The 18,572-nt window shown below is 44.5% G+C and overlaps 2 protein-coding genes across 2 annotated transcripts in view; one reads left to right on the top strand and one right to left on the bottom strand.

Annotated features, from left to right (window-relative positions):
- The window catches only part of PLAAT1 (phospholipase A and acyltransferase 1), a 118,487-nt gene that overhangs the window by 76,083 nt on the left and 23,832 nt on the right, over window positions 1-18,572 (bottom strand). The gene's annotated exons all lie outside the window — the stretch shown is intronic.
- Window positions 4,343-18,572, top strand: part of LOC133268942 (probable cation-transporting ATPase 13A5) — a 34,644-nt gene continuing 20,414 nt past the window's right edge. The window contains exons 1-13 of the mRNA XM_061452798.1: window positions 4,343-4,405; window positions 9,125-9,298; window positions 10,092-10,232; window positions 10,430-10,500; window positions 10,576-10,656; window positions 11,200-11,269; window positions 12,184-12,318; window positions 14,573-14,645; window positions 15,425-15,556; window positions 16,170-16,340; window positions 16,559-16,716; window positions 16,994-17,182; window positions 17,442-17,503. Coding sequence (XP_061308782.1) covers window positions 4,343-4,405; window positions 9,125-9,298; window positions 10,092-10,232; window positions 10,430-10,500; window positions 10,576-10,656; window positions 11,200-11,269; window positions 12,184-12,318; window positions 14,573-14,645; window positions 15,425-15,556; window positions 16,170-16,340; window positions 16,559-16,716; window positions 16,994-17,182; window positions 17,442-17,503 — 1,520 coding nt within the window. The remainder of the gene's footprint in view (window positions 4,406-9,124; window positions 9,299-10,091; window positions 10,233-10,429; window positions 10,501-10,575; window positions 10,657-11,199; window positions 11,270-12,183; window positions 12,319-14,572; window positions 14,646-15,424; window positions 15,557-16,169; window positions 16,341-16,558; window positions 16,717-16,993; window positions 17,183-17,441; window positions 17,504-18,572) is intronic.

The raw sequence follows: 18,572 nt of genomic DNA, 5'->3' as shown, positions 1-18,572 counted from the left end.
CTGATACAAGATAGAATAATAAAAATAATGATGACATAATGAAAAGGAAAATAACAGAGAGCAGTAAGTCCTAAGGAGGACAAGTGATGGAAAAGAAAACAATTGCCCAGCCAGTCCCTGAACAGCAGCCCCGCCCTGGCCAACCTTCCCCCTTTATTGCTGAGCATGATACCATATGGTATGGGATATTCCTTTTGTCAGTTGTGGTCCCAGCTGTGTGCCCTTCCAACTTATTGTGCCCCCCACCCACCTTTCTGGTGGTGTGGTGTAAGGAGCAAAAAAGGCTTTGATTCTGTGTAAGCAAATAATAAAAACATCTCTGAATTATCAACACTGTTTCCAGCACAAATCCAAAACATAATCCCATACTAGCTACTATGGAGAAAATTAACTCTATCCCAGCCAAATCCAGCACACTGAACTATGCACAGTGCACATAGATACCCAACAAGTGTTCATATCATTTTGGCTGTTACTGGAAAGTTCTCTGTGTCATCTACAATTCTCAAGAGATGAGGACAAAACTGGATAACTGAAAATGCACTGCAGTAAGCTGAAAATATTCTCGGCTCTCCTGCCTGCAGATGAGGTAAAGAAGAAGTATACAATCATCAAGTCTGAGGTCTGTTTACAAGCTCTAAAAATGTCGATCATCTCAGACATCTGGTAGGACTGCAGTCAGATGACCCACCTTGCGAGATGGCTGTGGCACAGCAGGTAGAGGCACAGCAAGGGCGCTCAGGGACAAAGGGTCTGAAATGAAGCATGGTTTTGCTTTTCAATAGCTTTGTTCAGCTTTTCAAGTTTTTTAATAACTTTTAATATCAGACACTCACCAGTGCTGGGAATAAATCTGTTCAGATCTTGGGAAAGAGAAAGAGGAAGGCAGAATGATGGGAACATCAAGAGAAATGAAAACCAGCAGAAAATACACAAGGAAAAATACAGGTGGGACTGGAGAAATGCGAGTCCTGCCAAAGAATGATGTGTAGGTGTCTCACTGAAGACTAGCTGGTCCCAGGAATAAATGGCACAGTCCTGCTAAATGAAGTTACCTGCATCTCTGTGAACAGAGAATCACTGCAGAGAAACACTGCAATTAAGGTCTGGGCTGTGCTTTGCTGAGCTTGGACAGGGATTCCTACATCAGTCACATGAGCATGAGGCTGGTGGGGACTTGGCATGGTTATTTTGTTCATCTTCCTGCTCTGAGGCAAGATATACCTATCCTTAGATCAACTTTGGCAAATTATGTCCTGCTTTTCCTTAAAATCTACTGTATGAGATTTCCCCCTGCCCTCAATAGCCTTTCTTTAAGTTAGAAAATCTTCTTGATTATCTAAACTAACTCTGTAAATCTAATTGCTTAATCTAACAAGAAATTACTTTGATTTGTCCTTCTCTCCATTAAAAATAGGAGAAAAAAAACACAAAACAACCCCACACTTGACTGTGTTCTTTTGTGTATTATGAAAGTTACTACATTTCCCTTCAGCCTTCTCTTTTCTAATTTAAACAATCTCAGTTACTCAACGTTTCCTCATAGGTCATGTTTTCCAAACTTCTCATCTCTTTCCATTTAGGTCACACCTTCCTAGAGCCTGAATTCCAGACAAGGACTTGCTAACAGCAAGTTGAGTGGGATAGTTTCCTCTCACCTTATTGATCTCACCAGATTCCTGCTACTGTGGTTCAGAATGACAGTCACATTTTTGGCAAGAGGAAACTCAACCTGCAGTTAGCTATGTGTCGTCCTCTGTCATACTTCTGCTTGGCCACTGCCTCCCCATTTTGTACATGTTTCTGCCAGCTACTAAGTGCAGCATTTGACTGGATTTCATATGGTCATCTCAGACTATTTGGGCAGCATCCCAAAACCATGCTGTATTCTTTCTTTCTCCTAGAGCAGCTGCTTCCATCAGCTCAGTGTTATAGAACACCTTTTAGTTGTCCTCTCCATCCTGTTATACAAGCTGCTAACAAACACATGAATAGTTTGGGTCCCCTGGGATGAACAGCAAACCACTGACACCTACCTAGGGTTCAACTTTTCAGCCCATCAAAATAGAACCCCATTTCTCAGTATCTTTGTATCTTATGGGGAGCTCTGTCCGAAGTCTGAATGTGCCACATTAGCTGCTTCTTTCCTGTTCCCTGGAGCATCCCTCTGTCAGGGGGGAAATGAGATTGGTTTGACGTGATCTTCACATGACGGGTCCATGTTAGTTGCTCCTATCACTTTATTATCCCCATGGTACTTATAAACTAACTGCTTATGAATTTTCTCTCACATCTGTCTGTGTATTAAAGTTGGATTGAGTGGCCTGTGATTCCCAAGGTCCTTCTTTTTTGCCTTTTCAGGTGCTGGCTCCACAGCTTGGTGGACTGGAGCTGGAGGTGTCCCACACAGTTTGAGGAGCACTTTGCAAATACAGGCAGAGATGGTAGTGGTGGGCATCCTGCTGCCCCACGCAGGGAAGCTGCTGAGCCTTTGGTACAGAGACTGGAGGTCATATTCCTGTAAATGAAAAGCACCTCACCCTAGATGATCAAATAGAAAGATCTAGTAACACCACCCAGTTAATAATGCCTCTCTCGAGTTTCCTTCTGCTGGAGAGTTACAGGAGGCGTTGGCTGGCAGTAAGCAATCACCTACTTATAGCATATTGTACTTTATCTCTTTGTGTATTAGCCTCTTCCCACAAGAATGTTCACGAAGGACACAGATGGATTTTGCATAAGGGCCAGATATAGGACAAAGAAGGGCTGTTTGCTTGTGCTAAAATCTGATTCAATTCAGGCTTTCAACAGTTCAAAATGACAATGCTTAAAAAAAAATACGTCATTTTACCCTGATTTTTCAGGATTCATCAGTGTTTGGTCCATCTTTGCTGTTTCATGGACACAGCTGCAGCTGGCGGTGCCCTTCAAAGATGCATCTGGTTGGACTATGCAGAGCCACCCCAGGTAGATTCAGGGTGCAGCAAAGCTCTTTGTCTGTCCTAGGGCCAGAGAGCCTGGCCTTTCCTTGCTCTGTTTGAAAGAGAAGAAACATGGAGAAATGCTTTTATTTTCTTAATAGTCTGCCTAATGAAGGGTGCTTCTCTCCATCATTGGAATTCTTTCCAGGATGGAGTTGCAGATTCAGGGAGACTTAGAGGACTCCAAACATGCTGCACTGCAGTCCCTGGTAATTGTTCTCTTTCCCACCTGTGGGAAGGAGAATTAGGGATAATTCCTGGGAAAATACAGTGTGTGCAAAGACTGTATCGCTTTATGGAGTTTAAATTCCCTGGTCTCATCAGTGATAGAATTTCTTCCCTGTAGCTGAGCCAAAAAAAGGTCTGAGCAAACTCAGAGCCTTTGTCTCTACTAACAAAATACGTACTTTATACCAGGACAACAACGCAGTAAGTTTTTCCTGTCTGGATAAACAGTTGTTTTCAGACTTTGTGACTGAAGGAGAATGGGGAGAGACAGAAGAATTTCAGGTTAATGCTTGGAAAATGTCTCTGACAGCACTGTGAGCTGGGATACAGGAGACTGGAAGATGTACAGGGGGGTTCCCAAGCCTGCGTGCTGCTGCTCTCCCTGCCAGGGAGAACGGTTTGAGCTCTCATCTCTCCCTGCCTCACAGGGATTCATGCTGCATGTTGTTCAAGGGTCCTGGTCACCCAGCTGGGCTTTTCCAAAGGAGTCATCCAGCCCCATTGCTATTTCCTTGTAATTCAGGCAGAATTTGAACCAAAGCTCATGTTTGAGTGATGCCCAGAGATAGTGGGGAAGGTCAGACTGGATCCACACCTGAAAACCACTGCTACAGTGTGCACCTCCACTGCACTGAAACCAAGCCCAGGCCTGGACACTATGATGTCCCCAGGGCAGATGCTTCTCTCTGAAACACTGTAGGTGGTTCCCAGCACTTAGGTGGCTGCTTTGGGGTCAGCTGTGCATGGGGCTGCAGCACTCTCCACCCTTCTTCTTGCCACATGCCTCTATCTCCCTCCAAGCCATCTCCCTGACATACAGCTGCCCTCCCTCCTCTGCCACCAGAGCTCTGCTCTGGACAGGCCCACCCCAGCGAACTTAGCAAATCCAGGAAGCAGAGAAGCACACGTCTTGCATAAGCCAGGCATTTAAGGGCTTTACATGTGAGGGCGGATCTTTCTCCTTCTGCTGGCAGCCTTATAAGAAGCATGTACACTGTAGGACTTTTAAAGGTAGCAGAGAGGACCATGGTGAGAGTGACTTCAACACTGGCCTGAGTTTTAGACAGTAATTGTGTTCAGAGTTGCTTGACCCCACCAACAAGGACATCCAGGACTGCAAACAACGTGGTAAGATGGGGGAAAAGCTGTGGAAGGATCATTATGCACTCCTCAACAAGGATGAAGAAAATGAGCTGGTAAGAAGCAGGGATCTGTGCTGGGTTTAGTTTCCTTTTGCGCCTCTTTTCCCACATGCCCATTTTGGATGTGCCTATTGATTATACACAGCTGCCTGGAAGGGCCGCACTGAGGGCTTCGCAAACACAGTGAACTGGAAACTCTTCCTCTACCTGCTATGGAGTGATTACACAAGAGTCTGGTGAGGGTGGGAATAAGACTTTCTTCTGCTTTCTGTGCAGGGAACAACTAGAACACAGATATTTCCAGTGCATGGACTGGGCACAGAAGTAGATGTCTCTGCAGAGGTATAAAATATAGTCTTATCACTCTATATGCTGGAGATATATATGTGCTGTATGTACTGGAAGTCCAGCAGCACACTTCCCCAGAGTAAGAGTCTCTGTCCTCTGCAAGCAAAGCCTTGGGTGACGCGGTCTACTGTGAAGACTCCCTGCCCATAGCAGGGGTCGGAACTAGGTGGTCTTAAGGTCCTTTCTAACCCAAACCATTCTATTGATTCTATGATCTCCAGTACCACTGTTCAACCAGCTTCCTTCATGGGGATGAAGGTGCTCAGGGTATGCACAAGTGAGAGAGATCCTGCCCTGAAGAGCACACCTGCACCTCTATATCAGGAATGCTTCCAGGGCTACTAATAGCACTGGGGCTTTAGCTTTCCTGGTTGCCTTCAGTAAATGTCTGCTGGGACTGTTTTTTATGTAAACTTGTCTTAGACTAGGAAATTTAGGCCAGTTGCAGCAGCCTGGGTCGAGCGCACAGGGCAAAAATGCCTGTGGGAAACAGGTAAGGAGTCACCTGTGTCCTGCTTGTTGCTACTGATAGTGTTTGTCAGGGGGTCACTAGCTGGCATGTGGATATGGCCCTTAGTGCCTGCCTCTACTTGCATAAGAAGCATAGCTCTCTGATGAGGATGAATGGGAAGAGTTGGGCTGTTGCCACATGCAGCCTTTAGACCGGGAGCCTTGTGCACCCCACGTGGGCTGCCTGTGCTTCCAGGAGATGCCTCTCTTCCCTTATCCAGTCTGTGGCTGAAAACCCTGTAGGCAGAGGAGGGCACCAGCTCTGCCCTGGGTGCTGCTGATGCAGCCTGCCTTGTTCAGGGTTGTCTGCATCAGGATGAGTGCTGGTTTTTATGATACACCTTCCTGTGGTCCTGTTTGCTGGAGCAGCCTTGCTTCCAGGTACTGCACTTCCTGGGAAACTCCTCTCACTGCAGGCTCACTGAGGTAAATCAGCTGTGAAGTGGGTTCCCTCAGCTCTGACCTTCAGTGCTTCCTCCTAAGCGCTGTGTGAATGCCCAGTGTGTATTCTCTGAGAACACGCTGTGCACTGCCACAGGCTGCCTTTGTACCATGCCTGTGCACAGTGATCCAGTTGAATGGCCACCTGCTGCAGATGTATGTGACTAACTTCAACAGGGAAAACCATCTGTTTGCCCCAGGGAGCTTCGGCTGCTGCCCAGCCCTGAACTGGCACAGCAGCGAGGACCTGGAATGTCCTGGCTGTGCTGAGGTCTTTCAGCATCTGCAAAGGGGGACCTGCCCAGCACCCCACATGTCAGGAGCTGACCACACCACTCTTACTTGTTTAAACCACCCCTTTTAGACATGTACAGTGCACTTCTATTGATTATCTTCCAACATGTATAATGCATTTTCAGGTTCATCAGTTAGTTGTTGCGTGCTAGAGCCCCTCTTTTTGGCAACAGCCTGTGTTCCATGCTAGAGATCCCCAAATGCACTTTCTGGGTGAAGCTGACCTATGCTTGCACTCACCCAGCCCTAATGCCACAGTTCTTCTCCAGCCTTCCCTCCATGTTTTGCTGTTGATTTGATCCTCTCCACTCCCTATGGAGTGATCCTGTGGGGTTGTGGTTCCACATACCTTCTGTCATTTCAGCTAGCCCCATATTAGGCTCCTTGTTTTCCAGGCCCCCATTTGGAGTGTATTTATAAAAATCCTGCAATGAAAAGGCAAGCAAATGAAAATCTCCTTGAATTTGTTTAGTTGTGGACTCCGTGGCTTACACCAAATACCTGGAAACACTATCTGTAGTTATTGATTTAAAACTTCAGTAACCTCTGGAGGAATAATATTTTGTATACAGCTGGGCAGCATACAGAGCTACAGAGCTGGTTTGAAATGGATTTTGCTAACCATATTAAAGTTGCATGATTATATTTACTTCAGTTGTGCTCCACTGATTTCAGCTTGGTTTATGTTGATTATGATCAGAGCTCAAATAAATGAAGATAATTGTTCTGTTAAACCTAAATAGGCTCTTACTTCACCGCTTTTAAATCACTTCAAAATTATATTTACAGTTGCACCAGCACAATTGTTTGTACAAGTCCTCTCCAAGGAGTTCTGCTTTGTTGCGAAGTATTCTGTTAAGCACTGATCATCCTTCTGGTATTTCACTGATGTACATTTCAGATGTGGGACTTACTCATTTTTATTCTTTTGTTAGAATTTAAAACACCCTTTCCCCCTCCTCCTCCTCTCAAGTACTATAAGCCATGTGAATAGGTTGTACTAATTCACTACATTGTGGGCTTTAATAGGCAAGCTATTATGCAAAATCATTCAGTGGAATCACAAGTAGATGTACAAGAACACTTCCGTTTACTTACTACCTCTGACTACATTTGAGGGGTCACTTCATGGCTGCCCAGGGGAAGGTACCTCATGCACCTGCTGCCTGGTGGGAGGGCAACTGTTATGTGTGGTCGGGGTTAGGCGTCTACCTTGGTGATGGCACAGGATTGCTCCTTGCACGGGCCTGTCCTGCAGCACCCAGGAGCAGTGGGTGGCTGGCAGCAGGTCTGCTGGTGCCAGGGTGATGGGCCAGGCGCCAGCAGGGCAGCATCATAGCCGTTTACCTGCAATGCCACTGCTCCTGAGCACAGGTGTGCTCCTGCCCTCATCATCAGCCTTAGGATGAAGTCACAGGGATTGTATGGAGCTGGACAATCTTCCCCCCCCCCCCGCCCCGTGTGTTTTGTTTGGGGATTTTTGTGTGGGTTTGGGTTTGTTGGGATTTCCCCCCTCCTCCCCAGCAGGGGATGCAACAGACAAATAGACAAATATCTTTTTTTCTAGGTTTTCATTTCAGTCTTAAAAAAAAATTATTCTCCCAAATAAACTTTTACATAATCTGCCATAGCATAGTTGGCACAAAGGAAACCCTGTGGTGAGGGCTGCAGGATTCACGCCTTGGTGCCAGTAAGAAAGCAGAAAGGGACATTTGCATGGCTACTGAGGTGGTGGGTGTAGGGTTGCAGGGCCAGGGTGGCACCTACCAGGGCACCTGTCTCAGTGCTGTGAGAGCTCTGGCCAGGCTGGATGGGAGTGACAGAATCACAGAATGGTTTGGGCTGGAAGAGACCTTAAAGATCATTCAGTTCCAACCCCATGCCATGGGCAGGGACACCTTCCACTAGACCAGGTTGTTCAAAGCCCTGTCCAACCTGGCCTTGAACACTTCCAGGGATGGGGCATCCACAACTGCCCTGGGCAACCTGTGCCAGTGCCTCAGCACCCTCAGAGTGAAGAATGTCTTACATCTAATCTAAATCTACCTTCTGTCAGTTTAAGCCATTCCCCCTTGTCCTATCCCTACATACCTTTGTAAAAAGTCCCTCTCTGGATTTCTTGCCCCTTTTAGGCACTGGAAGCTGCTCTAAGGTCTCCCCGGAGCCTTCCCTTCCCAAGCTGAACAGCAGCTCTCAGCCTATCTCTGTAGGAGAGGTGCTCCAGCCCTCTGATCATTCTGTGGCCTTCCTCTGGACTGGCTCCAACAGGTCCTTGTCCAAAGGGTTGGCACCCCTGGGTGCTGTGAGCCACCAGCTGTGGATGGAACATCTCCCCATTTCCTTAATATCCTTCAGAGTACTGAGAGGTCCAGGAAAGCACCCAACATGTAGACAAGGATCCAGTTATGCTATAAGCATTAAAGTTACTGTAGCCTCATGAGGAGGTTTAAGGCAAACCAAAGGGTGCAAAAATCCACAGGATTTCTCAAGGGGAAAAACTGAAGCTGTGGACTTGATCTTCTTCACAGACAATAGTGCATTGCTGAGCAGATGACTACTGGGTTATTAGAATGAAAGGGCAAGTAGGGAAGATGATAGACGATCTGGAGTATAAGTTAGAGGAAAAGAGTGTACAGAGCAAAAAGAGCCCTCCATATTGGTTTTCAAGATAAGGTATATGGGGTGGAAGATAACACAACAGTAGGTCTGGTACCTGAGAGGAGCTGCTCAGGGTCTGGCAGTTTTCTTTCCCTGAGGCAGGTTCTGTGCCACTGTTGGCAGGGTGCATTTCAACAGCCAGCACTAAGTTCAAATGGGGACATCCTCCTCAGTGGCAGGCAGGGCGGTTTGGCACTAGCACTGCAGTTAAAGAACTGTTACCATGAAGGGTCAGCTCCAGTCTTTGTGGTAATAGCACCAGACTGGAGTTAATTCTTCATTAATCCTGGGAGAACTGACGTGAGAAAACTCCTACCAGCAGCAGCATCCTTTTAGCAGCTCTGATGTATTCATAACTATGTTTTATGAATCGGCAAGCTCTAATTTCTAAAAAATAACTTTGAGCAGTTATGACGGAGGGCTTCAGGCACCAACCTCTCTTTTCAATAAGCTTGGGCTTCCTGATGAACAAACACCAAGGTCAAACTTGTTAACAAAGAATGCTTTGTTTTTGCTGTACAGGAGATATTTGGCTACAAAACCCAAGTCTGGAGGAGGACCTTGTGCATTGCTGGTTACATCTTGTCCTGTGGGGCTCTGCTGCTGCTGTTTTACTGGAAGCCAGAGTGGCATGTGTGGGCAAACTGCATCCGCTGCAGCTTGGAAGAAGCAGATGTTGTTCTGCTCAGAACAACAGTAGGTGAAACCTCCTAGCTCCCTGTTACTTTGCAGAACCTATTGTTTTACAGATAAGGCAGCCTGTCTGTCTGTGTCAAGTAGCAGGTTAATAACACCACTTTTTCAAGTGAAGCAGCAGGGATTGGTCAAGCTTCCGTTTTTATTTTCAGAGTTTGAAATACTGTGCAAAAGTATTTTGCACACCACACTTACACTAACAAGACCACAGCTGCTCTGCCAAAAGGCTGGGCACCAAGCAGTCTTCAGGCATTGCAGCTGCCCATCCACAAGCTCCATAAGCTGCCTTCTGCCGATAACATGTTCCATAAAACATCTCTGCCTGTTCCTCCCTTGATGTGCATGAGATGTGGCCAACTGCCTTCAGCAGAGGAGTCATCTTCAGAAGTTGTGGCTGTTAGTAACCCTTCTGTTTTAAAGTTATTGGGCAATGCTGAAGTAATAGGTTTTGGGCAGCTGGATTTCAGGCATTAATGATATTCTAAGTTTCCATGACTGTAGATTAAACCCCAACCCAATTCTAGCAGAGCAAATGCTGAAGACACTTAATGCTCAACATTGCAGTGATATTCCTAAAATAACCAATAGTTGTTGAATGGCACTCAAATCACTAAATGAGTAATCTATTGCTCATTATAACTAATTACATTAGGCTAAACTGATTAAAGAACAATTCATTCTAACATATCTGTATGCATTCTCTAGGAATCTCATATATACTTCCCAGCATCAGGAAACATGCTCACAGGCAACATTTTGGACTTGTCACTGAGCTGTGCTTTGATTTCTCTAGGATGAGTTCCAGAGATACACCTGGAAGAAGGTAACCTGGATTGATTTGTCCACATTGGCACTACGTGTTGGTAGTAATACACAAAGTCCTCTTGTAGCCGACACAGATTCGGTCATAAACAGAGCTGTAATGAAGTTAAAGGTAAGTCATCTATAAAATGAAGAAGAAAGATGGCAGGGAGATTGTGGGTGAAAATGGGAGTCAAGGCACATGGAGGCTCCCAGGGGTATTCTATCAGCATCTTCCCACAAACTCTAAAACATAGGGAAGCATTTCTGTAACAGTGAAGCGGTTTTCCCTTGAGTGGCAAAAGGTATTTTTGCAATTTGGTCTTGCAGATGAGATGTATCCAGGTGCAGAAAATCCGTTATATTTGGGACTTTTCTGTAAAAGAGTTCAAGAAAGTTGGGTGAGTGTCAACAGTCTGTTACAAAAGCCTTTGTGGTAGGAACTCCCTTGTCTGAGCTTTCTTCTGTTACCCTAGATCACTAGAAGACAGCAACACATGTCACAGCATACACCACAAGTTTGGAGCCGGCCTGACAAGGGAAGAACAGAAGATCAGGTATGTTCTACACATGAGTAGATGTATGGGCTAATCATGACAGTGTGACCTATTAATTCTTCCTTTCAAATTCATGTGAGCTTCTAAGTACCCACCTTAGTAGCAATGCAGTGCAAACATGTGAAAAGGTGCAAAATCATCATCCCTCACACTTTCTTACACTTTTTGTGTTCTGAGTGTTGCCAGAGTTAAGTCTGGTGAAAACAGCACTGGTTCCAGTTGGGGCTAAAGGCACAGCAAGACATGACTAGCTTCCTTTGCCATCATCTCCTTAAAAGCCCTCCAGAAAGCTCATCATAGAGTTGAGCAGCAAAGTGATGATCTTTTCAGCAAGGAAACAGTAAAATTCTGCCTCTGTGTAAAGTTCTCTTGAATACAATAGACTCCTGACAGGTTTATTTGTCCTGCTCAGCCATATGATGCCCCCACAACTTTGATTTTTAGATAAGTGTTAATGTTACCTGGATGCACAGTTTTCCACATGAAGTCTTACCTGACATGACTAAGCTATAACATGGGGAACTCTTCTATGCCTTCCTACAGGCAGGTGGTGTGTGGACCTAATGCCATTGAAGTTGAAGTTCGTCCTATTTGGAAGTTACTTTTTAAAGAGGTCAGTAAGTCAGACTAGCACTTGTTGGGACAGGTATGAAGTTTTTTGAAGACTTCACCTGGGCACTCTGGGATGGGGTGATTGATGCTTCATAAGTATAAGCCATGGAGGAAAGTTGGTGAACCTCCTTTTTAGCTATTAGCACACATTCCTAGAAAAGTGTTGCAGGAAAAAATGTGAAGTTAAGAGGATGACTGGTGCTGCATACTTATAACACTAAATGTTTTCCTTACAATAACCAAAATTATATTCTCAGACTTCAGTGGGGCTTTTGTGGCCTGTTTCAGCATAACACAGTAAAGTGAATAATGACTGGTATCATAAGGTTGTCATAATATAGAGTAACTAGAAGTATAGAAGTATAAGGAAATAAAGCCTTCATTTTAGCTGCAGTCTAAGACTGATTACTGATGGCCCCACAGACCATTAGATCTTCTTTAGAATTTTTATTTTTCAAATAAATGCCATAGTCACAGTGATGTTTATAAATCACAAAGTATTAAGGACTTTTTTTCCCACATTTGGGTAGTGCCTTCTGTGTAGCCATTACTTAGAATTGGAAATGTTAAGGTTGTGTTTGTTAGGTAGCTGTGGTGGGAAACCAACCAACTTAAAGTCACTTAAGTCTGACTTCAAGTTGCCAGCATAGTTGTTGCTGCATAGTAACTGGTTAGCAACAGCTTCTAATTACAAATACCACAAACTACATGTAAGCTGGTAAGTTCAAAGCTGGGGGCTATTAATGTTCTAAAAGAGCCATGAAAGAATGCTGCTCTGGGATGGCAAAATAACCTTTTAAATTGCTATTTAATAATCTTGGACACTGTAATGAAGTGTTCTCACCTACTGCCACACTCAATCTCTCCTGATGTGTTATGTCCATCCTCTGACGTGCATTATGTTTGTATTTGCAGATTTTAAACCCCTTCTATGTCTTCCAAGCCTTCACCCTCACGCTGTGGCTGAGCCAAGGTTACATTGAATATTCAGTGGCCATCATAATTCTGACTATCGTTTCCATTGGCTTAACCGTGTATGACCTCAGGCAGGTGAGTCTGCCATGCAGCCTGCCAGCTCCCCAGCCTGCACTTTGCTAGTAGTTCCATCTATCACAGACACAACTGGCTATTTATATACTCTTTCTTCTTAGGTTTTATTGCTGTGCATTCTGCTGTATTACTACAAATTTATTGCTATAGAAAAGTTAAAAAGGCTGTACCTGGGCATCTTGAACTTCCCAAAAATTAAAGATTGAAGTCTGATACCCAGGGTTTGTAAGACTTTATGAAGGTGGACTGTATCCATGAGTCTGATTCCTACTGTAATTTCAGGAAGATCCACTCCTCTTAAGCTTTGCTAAATAAAAAGTCTTAACAGCAAAAAGAAACACAACTATCCCTCAGATTTGTTCAACACTTCCATCATGGATACAGCTGCTTGCAAGAATTTTCTAATAGTCTCAGCTCATTCACTTGACCTAAAGCACTTGCCTGTGATATACCCGATTCAGCCTCTATGGCAAAGGCAAATAGATTGAAATGAGCCTTATGCAATGTTTGCCTGCCATTGAGTATCTTCATGCAGCCAGGTGAGATTCCTGTTGCTTTCTGCTGGAATCACAGGACACTTTCACTGGGAATTCAGAAGACATTTCCTTGATCTCTGAACCCACTTTAAATACACAGGAAAATCAAAATCACATGGAGAAAGTTTCTCTTTTGTAATCCTGTGTGAATGAAAGAATGGAAAAGAGCAGTAGGAAAAGGAGCCTGGCAGGCAATACTCTTGGGTCTGGATGTTAGGTTATCACATTCCTCTGTATTGTTAAGATTTAAAAGCAAAAATGAACTGGGGTTCCTGAGTCCTACTAAGTGTTTTATCCATCTTCAGGAACAATATGAGGGTTAGAGGGCAGCATTGAGAATTACAGTTCCTGCAGACAGTGTGATGTGACTAGAGGTGGTGGAAGGGGGGGCAGCCCTGCGGTGCACTGACCTGAGTGGCATGGTTGTGTGCTACTTCAGAGCCAGGCACAGCTCACATTGCACCAAAATCCACTGCTAAAATCATTGTTCCCACACAGATTTACTGGGCAAGGGCAAGATTCAACCATTTAAAAGGTTCCTGGAGAAAGGGGTATAACAAACTTCCCTGCGAAGTGCCACCCAGGAGGAAGCAATAACTTGCCCTTCCAGGAGCTGGCTTTTCCCTGGACTGGTAGAGGCACACAGCATGTTCCCTGCATAGGTCTCAGGCCACTGCACTCGTGGGACTTTGGGCAGTAGGCACTCTCCAGTCTGCTGTGCTGACTCGGCACTGCTGTGCACCTTTTGCCCTGCCAAGGGCAAGCTTTTATTACTGCCTCACACTGATCTCAGCAAGGGCTTTGTGAATAGTTGGGATTTTGCCATCACAGGTATATTGGCTGCACATCATGTTTTTGTATCTCTGACTAATATCAGAGGATGACTAGCACTCCCATGTTGAACAAACACTCAGATCTCTTTGAGCACACCTTTGTCCTTAAAATATTGGTGTCCTTCCTGGTATTGCAGAGCATAAAGAACAGATAAAGTCCATTCAGCTTTCTTTAGCAAGGCCAGTTTCATTATGCAACTGGTAATTTTGGCAGGACGAGTCACAATGTTTGGAGCCTCCGGATATTCTTCAAACTGGCTTAACATCTTCACATTAACAATGCTAATAAAGAAATCCATGCTTGGGGATTAGTGTTTTGCAATTGCAACTTTTAAATCAAGATAAGACATTCTCTCTAATGGCTTTGCAATGAGAGTTGACTTCATTATCTCAGGATATGTAATTGTCTAAATTGGATTGCAAAAACTGGCGAAGCACAGACACCCAGCTAAATTAGAATTTCTGTTTTTCTTGCAATGTCAATTTTGTAAGAATAGCCTTTAGAACTTGGTTGTCCTGTTGACAGCAACCTGTTGATAGCAAGGAGAAAACTGCTGAGCACAAAGAAACCCTCTACTAAGGGACTGCAGATAGCAGTGTTGCAGCTAAGGAGATGTACTCTGACACAAAGCAGAAATAGCCCCTTGAAGGTCAAGGGAGATACAGCATCATGAACAAAGCAAAGAGAAAATTAGGTCCCATAGCAGCGGGCTCTATGTTAACTTGATGAATTGACATCCTGACTTCTAACAAGCAATGTGAAACCTCCCATGGATAACTCACCAGGGTTCAGTTTCTGTGATGTTAACATGGTCACTGAATTGCAACCTACTGTTTCACTTGAGTATTGGCGTTTCAACACTGGAATTGCTTTCCCATCAACAGCAGTCTACCAAGCTGCATCACCTGGTTGAGGAGCATAACGAAGTCCAGGTTACAGTCTGTACGAAGAGTGAAGGTGAGTCATCTGCATCTCGTTTTCCTCACAGTGTAATTAAGTAATGTGTTGAAATGTATCTGGAATTGCAGAGCTCCTGTTGATTTCTACTGCTGAAACATGAAGGGTGATCTGCAGTGAGAATGCTGCAGAGGGAGGTGACGCAGGAAGGGCAAAGAGAAGTGTGGGCACAGCTTAAGCGGCGCAGTAATGATGCATCTATATCATTATCTGTATCTTCCACAGCTCTAATGATACAGGTGGACCTAGTAATTTGTGTTAAGAGTCAAGAACAGCTGGGAAAATGTAAATTTACAAACAAGCAACTAAGTAACAACTCTGGCTTTCTGAGACCTGCTCCCCCACTCTGCTATAGGCTGCTTTCACAATCCTGTCAAATAGCTTGTGAGGGAGTTTCAAGGAGTCTAGATATATGGCTCCTACTGAGGTATGCAGTTTCCTGTGTGTCAGTTCCTTGCCCATAAAATACAGGCTATAGCTGGTTTGCCTGCTAAATATATTGAGATAGGCAATTCCTAGGGTGATGGGAGATGTAAAGACCTTGGATACGTTTACTTGGTGTGTGTTTTATGGACACTAAGCGAATGAAACTGAAGATACCCACTTCTAGACAAGGGCTGATGTTTGCACTGTTTCTTTTCAGCCAGGGTTGTTTCTATGAAGCATTAGCCTTAAATCATGTAATGTAGAAGTTTCGTGATGATGTGTGTGCCTTGAGACTTTTTTTAATTGCCCAGAACTTGTGCACAAGTGAGGTTAATTTTTGTATTCTTCTACAGGTTGCAAAGATACAAAGTCTTGTTACTTAGTCCCTGGAGACATGTTTCTTTTAGATGGAAAAAAGCTTGCTCTCCCATGTGATGCTGTCCTGATTGATGGAAGCTGCATTGTGAATGAAGGGATGCTCACAGGTGCAGTATTGGAGTTAGAAATGCTAAGGCTTTGTGCAGGTTCTGTCAGGGAGATGTCTCTATCTGTTCTGACATCAAATTGTTTACTGTTTATTAGAATATTTTGCATCAGGACGTGGAAAAACTGTGGCTTGAATAATTCATGTTTGTCTTGGGCAATTGTCTGCTGTTTTGTATTATGCATTTCTTATCCACATTAAAAACAAGTAGTATTAATATACTGTCAGGAGCAAAAAGGGAAAATACTTAAATACAGTTAATTGGGGTTTTTTTGAGTTTTTGCATTCTGATCTTGCCACAGTTGTGTTCAAGCATGCAATGTATGAATACAGAGATTAGTGTTACACATAAACATCAAGGCACTACTAGGCATGAACTTGATTTAGAGGCAAAATTTGACCCAAGCTCCTTGATACAAAATGCTCATAGAAACCATGTGATGTACTCTTGAAGTGAAAACTGTAATGGCTGTCACCATAAATCCACTTGTGTAAGTACATAAGCAAGCTAATTAGTCAGGTGAACACCTAAAGGATGCTGTCACTTTCTAACATGCAGAATCTGACAGACTTTTAAACCCCCTTTAAGTGATGCTACATGCTGTTGTTGTTAGGTGAAAGCATTCCGGTTACTAAAACCCCCTTGCCCCTCACGGAGAGTCCAATGCCCTGGAAAATCCATAGCATGGAAGACTACCGGAGACACGTCCTCTTCTGTGGGACAGAAGTCATACAAACAAAGCCATCAGGCAAAGGGCCAGTGAAAGCTGTCGTGCTGCAAACCGGTATTTCTTTTATTGTTTGCTAAACAGCAGAGGGAAAGTGGCAGCCCCAGAGGCTGGTAAGAGAGCTGGCTCCTCTTTCTAGCTCAAGTCCAGCACAAGTCTGGTGTCCTGGGAAGTGCTTATTGCCACTTGGTGGCTAAAGCTTGTGCAATGTTATCTCACTAACACGGTACATACAATGCTATGTCACATACGCAACGGCACATCTTTTCACACAGGGTTCAATACAGCTAAAGGTAACCTGGTGAGATCCATCCTCTACCCCAAACCACTGAACTTCAAACTCTACAGAGATGCCTTCAAGTTCATCGTAGGCCTGTCTGTCATTGGTGTGTTTGGACTTATCTACACTGTGTGTGTGTTCGTGTCCCACAAGGTAATTACAAGGGATGCCTCTCTGCTGCAGGCCCCAGCTCTGAGCCCGTGGTCACTCAAGGTCCTTGGAATACCGTTCACTTCTGTAATTCAGTTTTCAGATACCAGAAACTGGGGGAGGAGGGACAGACAGAACAAAGCAGAATCAATCTGTCATCCACAGGGGCAAAGCGTGGGTTGTATTGCTGGGCAGGAGGGTTGGATCCCCCGAGAGTGGCGGTAACAAGGCAGGGAGCCTGTTCCCACCCCATTGCCCCTGTTGTTCTTCCTGTTTGCAGAAGCCAGCAGCAGATGTGGTGGCTATGGCCCTCCTCCTCCTCACTGTGGCTGTGCCTCCTGCTATCCCCACCGCCTTGACAACAGGCACTGTTTATGCTCAAAGGAGGTTGAAGAAGAAGAAGATTTTCTGCATCAGCCCACAGAGGATTAATATCTGCGGGCAGATCAACCTTGTTTGCTTTGACAAAGTGAGGCACTTCCTGGGGCACTGAAAGATGCTTGTGGCTACTAGGAACATGGGATTTTATTGTTTCTTTTCCCCACCTCATCTACCCATATCTAACCTCAGGGAGAGATCTTCTAAAGGTGCCCATGCAGCAGGGTCACACTGTGAGCAAGAGGCTTTCCTTACCTTGCTGGGAACTGGGGAAGGATCTCTGGGAACATGCAGGAGGAATGAAGGGTGGGTGGCAATATCAAGGTAACTAGATATTTATTTAACTTTAGACGGGCACCCTGACAGAAGATGGACTGGACCTGTGGGGCGTCATCCCTTCTGAGGGAAGCCGGTAAGGAAGGATTTCATTTAGAAAGAACTAATCTCCAGTGTGAATGCACCGCCCAAATGTATAGTTAGGAGGGAGGCAGTTGCATAGGATGCAGAAAGGCAGCCAGTGATGTTCACGTCCATTTGGGGAGGCAGAGTGCAGTGGGTGTCCTTGCCCCCTGCTCAGCTCCTTCCCTCTGAGGAGGGTATCTGGGTGCTGCTGTGGCAGTCATAGCCATAAAGGTTGCTACTAATTCAAGGCAAACAGAAGTCAGCAGCAGCGTGAGTGCTTTTAATTATTCTGAGGGGATTTGGAGAATATGCACAGAGCTTTTCAATTATGTCATTCTCAGCACAGTTCAATAAATATTCTTACTCTAGTCAATAAACATTTCATCATTTAAAAGTTAAGAAATAGTGATGAAATCGAGTGTTGCTGACTTTGGTGCCCGTCAAATCTCACCTACCTTCTGTAAATGCCATGGGAAAAAAAAAAAAAAAAATCCAAATACATGGCAGGTTCTATCTCAATTCCAAGCCCAAAGACCCCTGAAATCCTCAATGAATAGGTTAATAGAAATAACCACTATGTAAACATTGGGGGCTGGAACTAGACGATCTTAAGATCCTTTCCAACCCTAACTATTCTAGGATTCTATGATTAAACTTGAATGTACCCAGAATTATGCTATTTAATTCATATTACTGTAATAAAATAACAGACTTCAGCTCTGCAGTGCATGTTATGCCAAACTCAATATATTAATCTTTGCAGTGGCCGGGATAAATCATACACCCCATATCAGCTCCCAAGTTTTATTAATAGTTGTTAATACATCAGTTCAACACCACAGAGGTAATCATGACATAATGAATCCAGGGATCTGCTGGAGAGAGTCCAGCGCAGGGCAACTAAGATGATTAAGGGAGTGGAGCATCTCCCTTATGAGGAAAGACTGAGGGAGCTGGGTCTCTATAGTTTGGAGAAGAGGAGACTGAGGGGTGACCTTATTAGTGTATATAAATATATAAAGGGGGAGTGTCACGAGGATGGAGCCAGGCTCTACTCAGTGGCAAACAATGATAGGACA

The sequence above is a fragment of the Pezoporus flaviventris genome, unplaced genomic scaffold (genome assembly GCF_033815535.1).
Source record: "Pezoporus flaviventris isolate CSIRO_AGI_PZ_B2104156 unplaced genomic scaffold, CSIRO_AGI_Pfla_v1 ptg000013l, whole genome shotgun sequence".
NCBI lineage: Eukaryota > Metazoa > Chordata > Aves > Psittaciformes > Psittacidae > Pezoporus > Pezoporus flaviventris.
The sequence above is the reverse complement of the archived record's forward strand: the minus strand, read 5'-3'. Positions and strand labels throughout refer to the sequence as shown.